Raw genomic sequence first — 13,877 nt, 5'->3', positions numbered from 1 at the left:
TAGCTAAAGGTTTTAATAACACTGATTGAGACTATTACATTTGGTCTATTTTTGTATTTATTATTATTAAACAGAACATATTTGTTTTGGAGAAAAGTCACCAGCCGAAATAGAAATCTGTAGTTTCATTTACTGAGAACCAGCTATGATGGGGAACAAAGAAACTAGGAAGTTAGCTCCTTCATATATTATGTAGTCATAGTTTATGATGAAACTATACCACAAAAACTTAAGGAACTTAAGGAAAATTTAGATTTTGGGAACCTGTAAGTGAATTAATTGCAATACCATAAAGGTTTGTTTTGGGGTTGTTTTTTTTAAATCTCTTTTTTGTTCAAAATCATACAGTTTAACAAATGGAAATATTTCTGAAACTTTATAAATGGTGCCTTATCTGAAAAAAAACCAAAACAACTGATTCTTGTTTGCATTAAATATGTGATGTGAAATTTACTGTGCTGGAATCGGAAGAAAGAGGGACACCCGCAGAGAAATCACCTTTGTAATGGTAAATAGTAGAAATAATTTCTCTGTGTTTTATTTTGAATTACCATAACTCTACATGCAGAAGTAATTGTGTTCTGTAATGACTCCATCTGGCTGGCGGGAGGGAAGGGTGCGAGGAGAGGGCTGGAGGGGAAGCACTTCTCAACAGTTGGCTGCTTGCAGGACCTGGGAGATTGGGATGGGCAGGGACACTCTGGATAGCAGGGGGCCAGTTCAGGACCTGGAGCTGGGCAAGGCCGCCTGATGTAGGAGGTGAGGGCAGGGTGGTGACACAGCCTGGCTTTTTTTGGCCATGGAGTTTGGATTGCGAGACAGCACAGATGGACTCACCATGGTGCAGGGAAAATACGGAGGGACTCCCTGTGGTATAGGGACAGCATGGATGGCCTCCCCATGGGGCTCTCTCAACCTGCTCCTCACCTAACTCTGTGTCCATCCACACAGTCACCACACACAGACACAGAGCCTCCAGCTGTTCCCAACACCTCCTTCACTCATGAGGACAGCAACAAAAATATTCTGGGGCTTGGAGTCTTTATCTTGTTCTCTTGTCTCAAAAGATACATATCAGTTTACAGACATAATTTAATAATATTTCCAATTTTTATGAAATTGCTTTTTTTTGTTTAATACAATATTCTCAAAGAAAATGAAGTTACAATATAAAACCACAGGAAAAAAAAAAAAAGGTGGAATTACAACTTTTTCCATTAGAAAAGGCAGTGCCTGGGGAAGAATGGGAAGCAATTATTTTTTACTTTTTAAAACAGATATAAACTTAAAACCACTCACATATTTACTCTTTAAAAGGTCAACTAAGCCATATCAGGGTATTGCACCATAGCAAAAAAAGGAGAAAAAAGAAGATAACATTAAACTTTTCTGAGGGCACAGTTTGTTTCAATGTACACAGATGCAACATCCTATTCTCATGCCATCCTTTCATATGTTCATAAATAAAATTACTGAACCACTTGTTCCTAAACAAATTGAAGATGATTTTGTGCAAAAGAGAAAAACACTGGAAAAAAAGCAAAACTAAAAAAGCCATTTAGTGAACAGAGGATGCCATTTGCTCTGCCTTTAGACTATGCCCTGATACACTGTGTCTTAATATACTTACTTATACTACTGTACTATTTATTATACAACATCAACATATTCTGTTATAGTATAAATAAGAAAACTCCAGAGCCAGGAAACAAACCCACTGTGAGTGACAGTGCATCATCATGTCATACCAACCATTTTAGCTACATATACACATACAGATGTATATAAAATATTATTGATACACAAAGCTGAAGAGAGAGCATGTGCATGTGGACAGGAGGAGCGACACAGAGAGTTGGACATGTGTGTGTGCACACAGATGTGGTGAAGGTAGCAAACCTACCCAGGAATCAGAAATCACCTTTCAAAGCTGTGTTTGAGGCACACTTGGGCTCTGCTGGAGCTGTGCTTGTTTACATGGTTCATGCACGTGGCTTTATTTGTGTTGGTTTTTGGTAAAAGCAAAGAAACAAAACCACCTGAGTGAGCTGCTGTCCCCCTCCCCTGTATAGCTAGGGGAGTCTTAAAATGAAGGGTGGAAGAAATATGACATCGCATATATAGTAACCTAAACCTAAGAAGAACAGGAAAGAGGTCTAAGAGCAATAAAAGCAATGTCTGATCTCGCACAGAACATTGCAGCAGGGCTCAGAAATTACTTTGTCCCCTCTCGTTTGGCATCAATCAAAATTCGAGAAGGGTAACAACAACTGAATGTATCCCTGCCAGCTATGAAAAATGAACCCATTCCAACTGTACTTAAAGAAAAGTAAAAATTAAAGGAAACTCATCCATGTAAGTTAACCCCTGGGAAATCCTCTTCAGATCATTCCTATACAAAATACTTGGTAATACCTTATTGCCAGGTGAATTGAAGAAGAATGTGTAGCAGGCATTGATGACAAGGCCATGGCTGGGGCGTGAAAGTGGCCAGGGATTCCTTGTGCCCAGCCCTCGCACAGCCTCTTGGCCTGGAGGGTGACAAGCAATGATGTCTCAGCTGAGTTATAATGTGGGAGTAAAGGGCATCAATAAAGTCCCATAAGGCAACTGAGTTCTAATAAGGAGAATAGAAATGAACTTTGCGTCTCTAGTTCACGCTGCTCATTTTTGGGGGATAACATGTCCTAGTAATGTGTTTTCCCTGCTGTGGATGCATGCACCGGTCTGTGTGCGTTCTTATGCAGCATTCACCTCTGGTGACAAAGCCATCACACTGTCAGGCTCTCCTGCATTTTCAGTGTAAAAATACCACCATGCCCACGTGTCCAGTGAAGCAAGTGCCTCACAGCTGGCATGAACAGCCAAAGCTTGAGGTTGTGTAAGCACACATTTGTGATTCATTTTTTTCATCAGTGTCCTTCCTCAGCTTCAGTGTTGTTGCTCCTGACCTACACCTGCCAAAGTGAAAGCAGAAGAAGGAACTCAGCATGCCTGAAATGTTTATCAAATATAGCTGCAAATGTAGTATCAGGCTACACTGGCCCAGGTACAAGCAGTTCGTGGTCCCATCAAATCTGTTTTATAGCAAATATGTGTGCTTCCTGCAGTTGTGAATGGAAAATCTGTAAATATATGATGAGACTGCTAGTCTTGTTGGGTATTTGACTGTGTTTACTGCAAAATATCTATTCCTTATGCAGACTGGAAGTATTTATACACGAAGTTAATAAGATGGATTGTTTTTATGAATGTTTCCCAGGAAATATTGCAGCACCAATGACAGATTTTAATGCAGCTGCAAAAAATTTATTTTTGCCCAGTCTTAAAGCATGAGGGTGTTCAGGGAAATGAAATATTTTGAAGAGGAAGCTAGGTAGAAGCTTTTAAAAAAAGGTTTTTTATAAGATGTGTATGGACTTAAAATCTATTTGTTATAGAAGTTTTGATTCTAACTGAAGCTACAGTACCTGCAGCAAAACCCACCATGGACAAAGATTTTGGTGGACTTTTCTGCACTCTGCAATGTGCTGCAGCCTCTGGTCTCTATTCTGTAAAATCTAACATTTTTTGTATTTTAAGATTAGTTTCACTGGAGTAAAAGCAACTCAAAGCACTTACTGAAATGACTGGTTGGACAGGAAGTAAAGGGCCACCACACCTTTGTGGACCTTGGTCCCTCATTAAATGGCAAATGCCAGGAAAAAAAGACATCTGCAAATTTTAACTGGCTGGTTTAATTAATCTCAGTGCTTTAAAAATAAATCAAGTGCAACACTTATGAATAGAGCCACAAAATTTACATGAGGACATCTTCTGTGCCAGCAAAATGGGATTTTTTTTATATCTAAGAGAGGGACATTTGGGTATTTTCCAGAGAGTTTAAAAAGATGAAAAATGTGTTTAAGGAGACTCTCCACACATATACCTATCTACTTTCTCAACTGTACATCATACTGTTCTAAATAACTAAAACTTTAAAGAAAAAGAAAAATTAAATACATTGTAACTTATATATGCAGAGTAAGGAGGGGTTGCCTAACAAAAAGTAGGGGGTTATTGGATAGGAAGAGAAAATATTTATTCAAAGAAGAGCCAACAATACCCTTTTTCTATACATTAAATGCAATTCATAATTCACAGAGTATATTACAAGGGTGTTTCTTCTATCTTTTGCATTCCTGCTTGCCTGCCTAGTGACACAAACAAGGCATATTGTGCTGTCAATACCGTAGCACCCTTGCCAGTGGAAATGTTCTTCGTCTTACCACCAAAGCAGCTCAGAACCTTCTGGCAGGGGGGGGTCCTGTTCCACCCCAGCTGTCCATGAAGTAATCTGAAATGGGTCTCTCCATCTTTAGTTGAGTTCAATCTTCTCAAAATAGTCAAATAATACTGGAAATAAAAAAAAATCATGCATCTGGTAGAAGAGATGTATGCTCAGGGTGCTAAGAGAGAAAGCCACTGCTGCCTTTTTTGTCCTTGTTGTGTGGAGCACCTTGGGTGTGGTTAAGAGTTCTGGCAAGGGGGGCTTGCAGGAAGCATCAGTTCAAGGAAGGGCCTTCAGATATGTGACTACAAAAAGTCCTACTTACATTACTAAGGGTTTTTGGTGATCAGACATTTTCAGTAAAAACTCATTTTAGAAAATTGAGTTGCAATGCATGCTACCAAAATGAAATCCCTGTTCTTGTGGGAGAACATTGCTGAACTTATGATTTTCTTGTGACTTTTACTGTCCAGCTGACTTTCGTTTTGTTGCTGTCATGGCTCGTGCAGCTCCAGTAACACAGCTGTTGAGGCTTGATCTGTGCCAGTGTTTTAACCCATGTGGAAACGGTGCTCTCCTCGAGTTATGTGGGAAGAGAATTCGTACCTGTCCTGGCTGTGGTAGCCACACATGTTGCATTCAAAAGGATCGCGGAACCCGTGGCAGCCCATATGGATCGTATACATCACATGATCCAAGAAAAGGACTCGACAGTGTTCACACTTGTAAACCCTTACTTGCTCCCCATTGCTGCTGATCACTTTGAAAGCATCCTGGGAATTGTCAGTACCCACTCTCAAGACATCATATTGCCTGTTTTCTTCTTTTATAGAGATGCCATTTCTCGCATGGCCACCTATGTGGTTTGGCAGGTAGATCAAACCACTGCGCTCCTCATTATTGCTCTCTGTATCTGTTGAGTCTTGGCAGCTGTTACTGGGAGAGACATCTCGTTCCGAGGAGACAGATTTGGCTTTGGAAAGCAGCAACAAGTTTTCCACTGCACTGTCCTGAGGGAGGTTGGAGCGAATCTGACTGTCCCCAAGAGGTTTGTGGAGCTGATACATGGGGCTGATGACAGGCACTACCTCAGAGCCACCCGGCGGTGTCTGGACGAGGGGACGCAAGGACTCTGCCCCCAGGTAACTGATGGCATTGTTGATGGCCTGGTCGATCACGTGTGTCTGCATGAGTTCGTTCTCCTTCTCATAGTTGATGCTGGCATCATATGGAAGATCAGGCAAGCATTTGTCACCTGCAGTGAAAAGCAGTGAGGAGTTAGGTGACTTATTTCTATGTGATTAAGGAAAGGAACATCATGGATTAATAAAACAGGGAAGAGGAGAGTTGACCGAATCCATCTCTGAAATCCACCTAAGGTATTCACTGTTCCCTAATACAGCTGCTAAGAAAAGTGGCGGGTTGGTGGTCTTTTCTTGCATGCATAATAGAGTGTTTTGGAAAAGCAAATGGATGAAAGAAACTCTGGAAATAATTATACAGAGCTACAGATCATTATCATGGGAGCTACAGATCTAGTGCTTTGTCATGTCTTTCTCCTTTCTCACTGGTGTCCCTCACCTGCCTCCTACAGTGAGCAGAGGCACCCACTGTCTTTGTGGCTGCTGAAGCCGGTGTGCCTGCATAGCCACAGAATGCTTGGCCTGATGTTTCAGAGCATGACGCACATTATCAATATTTTTACCTGAAGTATTACATTCTTAGACTGGAAATTGTATGGTTTAGTTTCAGACCTTCCATTTCTTAGAAATAACCCATATCAGCAATGTGGTCATATATATGTCATTTTGGAGAAAAATCAATAAAAACTTTATTTTTCATATTGCCACCATGCCCACACATCTACCACAAGCAATGTTAGACACATCACCAGAAACTACCCATGTTCCTAAATATTTTGTGTCAAAAAGTTGTTGTATACACAAGAAACCAAGAATCATGGAAAGAAATTTAAGTGCATTTATAGTTGGAGCATATTTTCCCTACAAGGTAGAAAGCCTTATCTAGAGCAAGATTACTTGTTACTGGTAACTTTGATTCTGATGGGATGCCTTAAGTAAGGGGTAAATCTATATTTCTTTTTTTTTAAAATCATATTTAGCTGGATACCCCAGTATTGAATGTTGAGGTTCACTACAATTACCCCCAGATTACTGGACAGCTAGCAAAACATAGAAGGAAAAAGTTAGGGGTGGAAAAAACTATTTAAATGCACAGATACTGATTTTATGGACTTGAGCACTTTAACAGTGTAAACCTTCAAAGTTATTACCATGCCCTTAATAAATTCATGCAAATGTAAAGAGGTAAAAGATTTTCACAAGCTCCTATGGTCTACCAATAACGTATTGTTGATAGTCTGGATGGATTTTCTAGCTCTTCAGATCTTGGGAAACACTGAAAGCCACAAACATCTCTGTAAAGTGCTGTCACTATTTCCTGATCAACATGAAATTTACTGGTAAGTCTTGGAAAGTCCTAATTTGTCAAAAGAAATGCTAACAGAAGCATGGAAATTTCACCAGATAATCGGAACATTAATTTATCAACATTTTCTACTCAGATTGACCATTCAAAGTTAGTGAAGAGACCAAAAACCTTCTAGCATGACACTTTTGCAATGATGGGGGCTAAAGTGTAGGAAGTTCTGTGGTCTACATTTCCCACAAGATATGGTTTCATACCAGTTCCAGGCTCTGCAAGCAGAAAAAGCAATACCCTAAGCATTGCATAAGTTCCTATAGGGGACATAGGGTACAGACACCTTCTAGCTGCTATGCTACACCAGCTTCCAGTTCCTCTTGTTTTCTTTCCCAATCATTCTGCCAATTTGGGCTGCATTTTTTTTAAATTCCAGATTTATCCTCTATAATGCTATACTTTTCAGGCAGAGTTGCCTAAGATTCAAAATAGGCATTACAAAAGACTCTTGAATTAAATACAGAAAAACTCTCCTAACATGAACATCTACACTTTATTCAAGAAGGAAAAAATGAAGCCAAAATCATTCATATTCCATGGGCACTGCACACCACTGAAAAATGAGATTGGTCTTCATTATAAACAAAATTTTGGGCATCCAGAAAGCAAGATTTTAATATGTAATTCTTGGGTAGTATTTGCTTTATGTAGCATAACCAGTTGGTAGTTGTGCTGAGAGAATCAAATGTTCATAAGAAAAATTTGTTTCCAAGCAAAGTGCCTGAAACACACACAAAGTTAGGGTAGGTAGGCACAATTTCTATATCTAGGCAATGCAGTAATACTTGCACTCATTAAAAATAATAGCTCATTTCTGTGGTTATTAGAGCATAAGTAAATTAAACTGCTAATGGCTTGATGCACTTCAAGGTTTGCACTTCTCAGGATTCTGCAGCAGGTACTTAAACAGTAAAAATGCACTCACTGCATGTGGGCACCTTTTCTCTTAGTATTTTTTAATCCCTCTCTTGGCTGCCTGTTCTTTTAAACATTATCACCACATATGAACTTTTCATTGAGTTCTTGCTCTCTGGTTCGGATGGCCCACTTCTTCTGGGTTTGGGAACTATTCCAGTTTGGAATACAGAGAAAATTTTACAGGCAACTGGCTGAATTTGTTGAACAATCTAATTTTTAAAAGGTAATTAATTTAGTCTTGAGAAAAAACTCATGAAGCAGAAGACACTCCTTCGCTTATGTGAAGGATACCATTTTCTCCTTCTCTCTGGAATTCAGCACAGGTATTGGGACATGATAATCTACAGGAGCAATAAACATGTTTTAGTACCCAAAATCTCTCCTCAGCAGCCAGCTCAACCTTGTGTTAATTGGGAATTTTTCTATTGTATGAAGCAGCAGATGAGGATTGAAAGGAAAGGATTTGGAAACATTTTCTTGTTAGAAAACTTTTTCCTTTTGAAGCCTAGCAAATTTCCATAAATATCTGTTGTCAGAAGGTTGTCTTCCTACACTGCACCCTGAAAAACTGACAGGAAACTCTGCCCTCCTAAAACTAATAGTTAAACTGGCTGTCTTTACTGTTTATCAGCGTGAACAGAGAAAAAGAGAATGAAATAGCCACTCTAAACCCAAGGATACACTACATTTACCATATTTGCTAGTACCTTTTAAATTTAAGCACTTTTAATCTTCCTGGAGCTTTCATAGAATTAGTATCTTGCCTAATGCGAACAGTTACTAGAGTGTTTAAACTAGTCTGGTAGGCTTCACATATATAATATAGTTGATATAGTTTTGGTATCTATCTCTGCTACAACTTTTGCCCTTTTGTAAGCATAAGTATTTCTTATAGTTTACTACCTCCTAGAATTGTTGTATTTGGACTTGAAAAAAGCCTTGGAATTTAATTTAAAACCTTTTGTTGCACCTCCTGACATAGCTGAAACTCCCCTTTCCTTATCTAGGAAATACTAATTTTCCTTTCACCCCTCCCTGTGTCCTTGTTGAATAAAGTGTATTTGCATTTTTTGTCCCATAAACTGTTCTTTTTGTTTTTCCCTTGACTTTTGACTGAAGACCTTCTTAATGTGCATTTTGCTTCAGAGACTTTAATCTGATTGTTTCCTATATAATAATTTTTTTAAATGTACAGAGAATTAAAAAAGAACCTAACTAGATATGAGTATATGCTCTCATCTGATCTCCCATGTTTTAATTTATTGAATTATTTACCTTACATAGCTGACAAAATATTGTATGTGGATCTCACAAAACTGCTGTAATCCCTACTTAGTACAGGCCTACTAAACAGAACAATATGTGTAGCAATCATTTTTATAGGCTTAATGTCAAATTTTTTCTTGTTAAGACAAGAACTGCTATGTGCAAATGGGCATGAAGTTTTTGCATCCTTCATAGAATGTGCACAGTTTACATTTCATTTAGATACTGTTTTCAGACATATCAATTTGGGATGTAAAAATAAACAGAGTTTATTAAAGGGTGAAGAATATTACCCAGTCTACATTCAACTATTCACAAATGCTTTCAGAAACATCAGCATGCCCAGATCTGAATGTCATTCAAGATTTCAATAAAATAACTCTGAAACTGTGGCCAAATGATATCCCAACGGGAAACTTCTATTCCTATCTTCAGGTTCTTAAGGCAACTTCAAGAACCTGTTCTGATTTTGTAATGATCTGGTCCGTAAGCTTTTAAAAAGGCAGGAAAAAGGCTTAAAATTGATCTTCAAATGTGAACACTTAAACATGCAAAAATTTATGCTGGAGATGTTCAGTTGTTTTTTCTCTCCTAATACATCTTTGTATCTGCTTATATATAGAGATACATATTGTTAATTTAGAAAAACAAGTAAAATTATAAAGCAAAAGTAAAAATGCTGAGATTTTTTAGCGGGCTTTGTTTTATTTTATTTTTAGGAGACAGCAAACGTTTAACTCTTACCCACAAATTTCTGAGGCATAGAGCTCTTACGTTTGGCGACGTTACTTGCTAGTCTATCCAGCACGAGGGCTCTTTCTGACCCTATCTTGCACAGGTCTTCAGCCATTTCATTCTGGTTACTTTCGTCTTTTATGACTGAAATCAAATGACATCAGAAGGGTTAGGCAGGTTCCATTTTAATGGAACTGTTGTCTTAGGTTTCTCAGTCAATGTCTTTTAGCTCCCAACAGCTGGATGAAGGAGCTCAGCATATGAGACACAGGACAATTCTGACTCTCAGTAACAAATTCCCTCACGCTGATTAATCTATGTACATGCTCATGTTTTCCTCATTTAGGACACAAAAATGAGATAGCAACTGCAGGGTTTCTGCCTGTATGTCACATAATCACTTTACCCTTTGTTCTAAAGCTACTCTTAATTTCTGTGAATAAATGAGGTCCTAACTTTATCCTGGACACAAAGCAGTTCATCTTTCCACTCTCCCACTGAAACCCCCTGCAATGTCCTTCTGCATCTCTCCCAGTGTCTGATAATTGCTTCCTCAATAGGAAAAATGGATAAACTTCTCAACTCTAGCAGTGGAAGATGTATTTGCAAGCTACACCAAGCCTTTTCTCCAGCCCCTTTTATCCCGTAGCAAATATTTCAATACTTCCTTGATGCTATCTTAGACTTTAACAATTTTAATTGATAAAATTACACTTTCAGTGGAACACTGATTTCTAATACTCAAACCTGTTTCCCAACCTCCTGCTGCTGCTGAGACTCTGTAGAATTAGGAGCTTAACTGTGAGGCTTTAGCAAAAGGAGACTATTTCATTTTCAATGTATTTTACTTCAGTACTTTCCTGCAGAAACAAAAGGTATGTATGAAAAAAGCACTGTCAAAACAATGATTGTGAAAAAGGTATGGAAAGGTATTTCTGACTTCCAGCATCTAAGAGAATGGTAAATGCACTGAAATCACAACACAGCTGTTTTGCGGTAGGTTTTTTGTTTGTGAGGTTTGGGGTCTTTTTTGTTTGTTTGTCAAGGGAGAAAAAGGAGTTAATTTTACTTTTATCTGCTACTAAGATATAGGTATTTTTCCTGAACTTTTGAGTTGCTCTTAAAGGAAGACACAAAAGATAACTTTTGTACTTTGATTCTTTGAGTTGTTTCAATTAAGTGCTCCACTCTGCTACACTTTTACATCTGTGCCTGCTGAGAATTTGTTTTATCACTGGATTTACTGATTCACAGGACCCATTCCTCTGATACCTGGGTGTTTCTCAATGGCTGAGAACACATCAATGTTATTCTGAGGATATACCACAGCCATAAAAGGATGATTGTGAAAATTTTGCTGTTCCTGAAATATATGAAATCAGCTCTGATGGGTGAGGAACGGGTGACGTTTCCTATTCAACAGTGCCCTGCAACCAAACTGAGGAGTACACAACTGGTTCTTGAGTCCCTGCTGCAGCAGCACATACTGCAGTGACAGTGATAGTGACAATGAAAATGCCAGTGTCAATGACAGTAACTTGATGTTTCACAGAATTATGTTCCAGCCCCATGAGACACTATAGATTGTGAACAACGAAGGAAATTAGAAGAGTTTAATCATGAAGGTGCAGAAGAGTAAAGGGTGTTTATGGTACATAGCCATCATTGAACAAGCACACATCAGCATCTTGTGCTGACCAAGGCTTCCAGGTACTACCTCAGGAAGAGACTTACAGAGAATTTTTTAAGGCAGACATTCAACAGGGACACAAAAGACTGAATATTTAGTTAAAAGTTGAAATGATCAAGAAATATCTGTTTAGGATATAATAACATTTCTTTTCTAATCAATTCAAGAGAGGATGAGTCACGTATTTAACAGTCAAACTTTTGAACTTCTAAAACTGTTATTAAAAAAGAGGGCAAATTGAATCATATACTAATCCCCAGAACTTGCAACTGAAACCCTCTGAAATCTGCTACCAAATGAATAACTATTTCTCTATAATTAGGTGTCTATAAAGTGAAAAAAAAAAAATCTTTTCAAACAAAAATTCCCAGTGACTGAAGAACTGTAATTGACACTTTAAAAACTAAATAAACTACTTCTCCTTTTATTTAAGCCTGGTAAGACTTCAGCACACTTTCACTCAACTCAAATGCAGAACTACAGGTAATATCTTCAAGAAAAGAACTTCACATGGACAGTGAGATTATAGTCCTCTAAAATAAGAATTTTGCCATTAAATTCATCATTTTCCAATTTTGTGTTATATTTCCTTCTCTTAAAGAGAGAAAATAAAAGTTAAAAATGTAAGTACAAGCTCTTGTTCCATTTATTACTCCCTTTTACTCTATCTTTCCCTTATTTGAGTTCTTTCTCAATTACATTTTTTTAGATTACCAAGCTGATGGAAAACTTCTACAAGTTTAGCTTATTTCTACTGAATTTTTTTCTACACATACTGCCAAAAGTATTTTAAAAATGCTTTAAAAAGCAATCTTGCTATGTCAGAATGTCAAATCAGATGACTAGCAAATATTTTTATATGATTTTTTTTTTTTTTTGAGGTGGGGGAAAAAGGGTTCTGAATAATGGCTCTAACAGATCCACATAACACCTTGAAATAATTTAAGAACAGTAATATTATAGCTGCTTGCTTTTCTAGATATATCATAAAATATAGTAAAATTCACAGGGCATCCACTCATTATCAACTTCTTTTTTCTACATTTTCATCATGCAAAATACTAGGAAAAATGCAGAAAAATTTCATTTTTTAGAACTGTATTGAATTGACTTGTTAACTGAGAACTAAATTTCTTTAAGAGTGAACACTTTGGCTAAATATGAGATTTAAAACCTTTAGTTAATTTAATTTTTTTCTAATTAGCAAAAGCAGTCCTATTTTGTAAAATACGGAATATACAAGAATACAAGAAGTATATGCAAGAAGAAATATATATTTTCATGTATATACAAGAAGAAGTAATTCTTTCAAAGCATTAATTAATTCCTCAAGTTTTCATCCCACTGAATTATTAGATATTTAGTTGCAAGCTAGTGCAAGCTCTCCTATCAGGATTTGATATAAACAAAGGTCAGTCTCTAAAACTGTTTCGTTTCTTATTAGATTTTATGATTCCTGACATCAGTTTCATTTTACTAAGACTTTCGTAGTAGTTCATCTACTCATTCACACAGATTTTCAAATTCAGTGTGCAGGCACTTAAATCCACGTGCCAGACACTGAAGACTGAAATCCCAAACTAGAATATTTGCTTCTAAATCCTGTCATCTCTTTGAGAAATAAGTATTGCTGCTTACTGCGTATTATTACATTGAGGTTTTCTATTCATATATTCTGCAGCCCCTCAATAAAATCAGAAGGGGCACTGCTCTAACATGCAGCCTGCAGAAGAATTTCAGTTGTATTCACTGCCATCATTATGTGCATATACTTTACATCATTGGATAGCATGTAAAAACATATTCAAGTTCTGTACAGATATAAAATATTAAATGAAGCATCATTGCAAAGAGGCCAGAGAGAACTTTCCTTTTTTTTTTTGTCATTTGACAAGCTAAATAACATATACTGACAGGATTAAAAAGGTATGCAGGAAATGGAAGTTACTGGCTGGGTTTAAACTCCACCAAGAGGAATTTGTATGGCTAATTACTGTGATCAATCCCTTACAGATCTGGATCTTTGTTAAAAAATAAAATCCAATTCCTCATATCTGCTTGGTCTCTTTCTGGGTATAGTTTTTGGATATTCTCCAAGAAATGGACCTTACCTTCATCATTACACTAGTGTCAACAAGAGTCCTTACCTCCCCCCAGTTTTCTTTCAAAGAGAAGATTGGGAAGAAGGCTATCAACAAATTATTAGCCATTCTGGACTGTCTCAAGTCAAACTGTCTAAATTAAATGACTCTGGCTTTATGTCCTCTCGCTTGGCAGAGTGAGATCAAAGCCAGATATCTCATCCTTGTTAGATGAGTAGGTCTCAGTGGTCAAGTAAACCCTCTAACCTGTGACTGGGAAGGGGAGGAAATTTGCAGTGTAGAAAACTCTGCAGCACCAACTAGAACACTGGAATTAAGTCTTTATTAAAAACAGACCCACAAGTGTATTGCCTTGTGGCAATACACATAGGCCTCCAAGAGAAGGTGGTGAGGT

The 13,877-nt window shown here is 37.6% G+C and overlaps 1 protein-coding gene across 17 annotated transcripts in view; it reads right to left on the bottom strand.

Annotated features, from left to right (window-relative positions):
* Positions 1-1,024: 1,024 nt before the first annotated feature.
* IKZF1 (IKAROS family zinc finger 1) overlaps positions 1,025-13,877 on the bottom strand; it is a 69,956-nt gene continuing 57,103 nt past the window's right edge. For 13 of the 17 annotated variants that reach the window (XM_085571720.1, XM_085571721.1, XM_031503981.3 and 10 more), the window contains 2 exons: positions 9,701-9,835; positions 1,025-5,525 (listed from right to left, as the gene is read on the bottom strand). In XM_085571720.1, the coding sequence (XP_085427846.1) occupies positions 4,822-5,525; positions 9,701-9,835 (839 nt within the window). In that variant the 3' untranslated portion in view covers positions 1,025-4,821. The remainder of the gene's footprint in view (positions 5,526-9,700; positions 9,836-13,877) is intronic. The other 4 variants (XM_085571730.1, XM_085571727.1, XM_085571729.1 and 1 more) reach the window with 2 other exon arrangements.

The sequence above is a fragment of the Lonchura striata genome, chromosome 2 (genome assembly GCF_050655825.1).
Source record: "Lonchura striata isolate lonStrDom1 chromosome 2, ASM5065582v1, whole genome shotgun sequence".
NCBI classification, from domain to species: Eukaryota; Metazoa; Chordata; class Aves; order Passeriformes; family Estrildidae; genus Lonchura; species Lonchura striata.
Note: the sequence above shows the minus strand (reverse complement) of the source record. Positions and strands in the feature narration are given on the sequence as shown.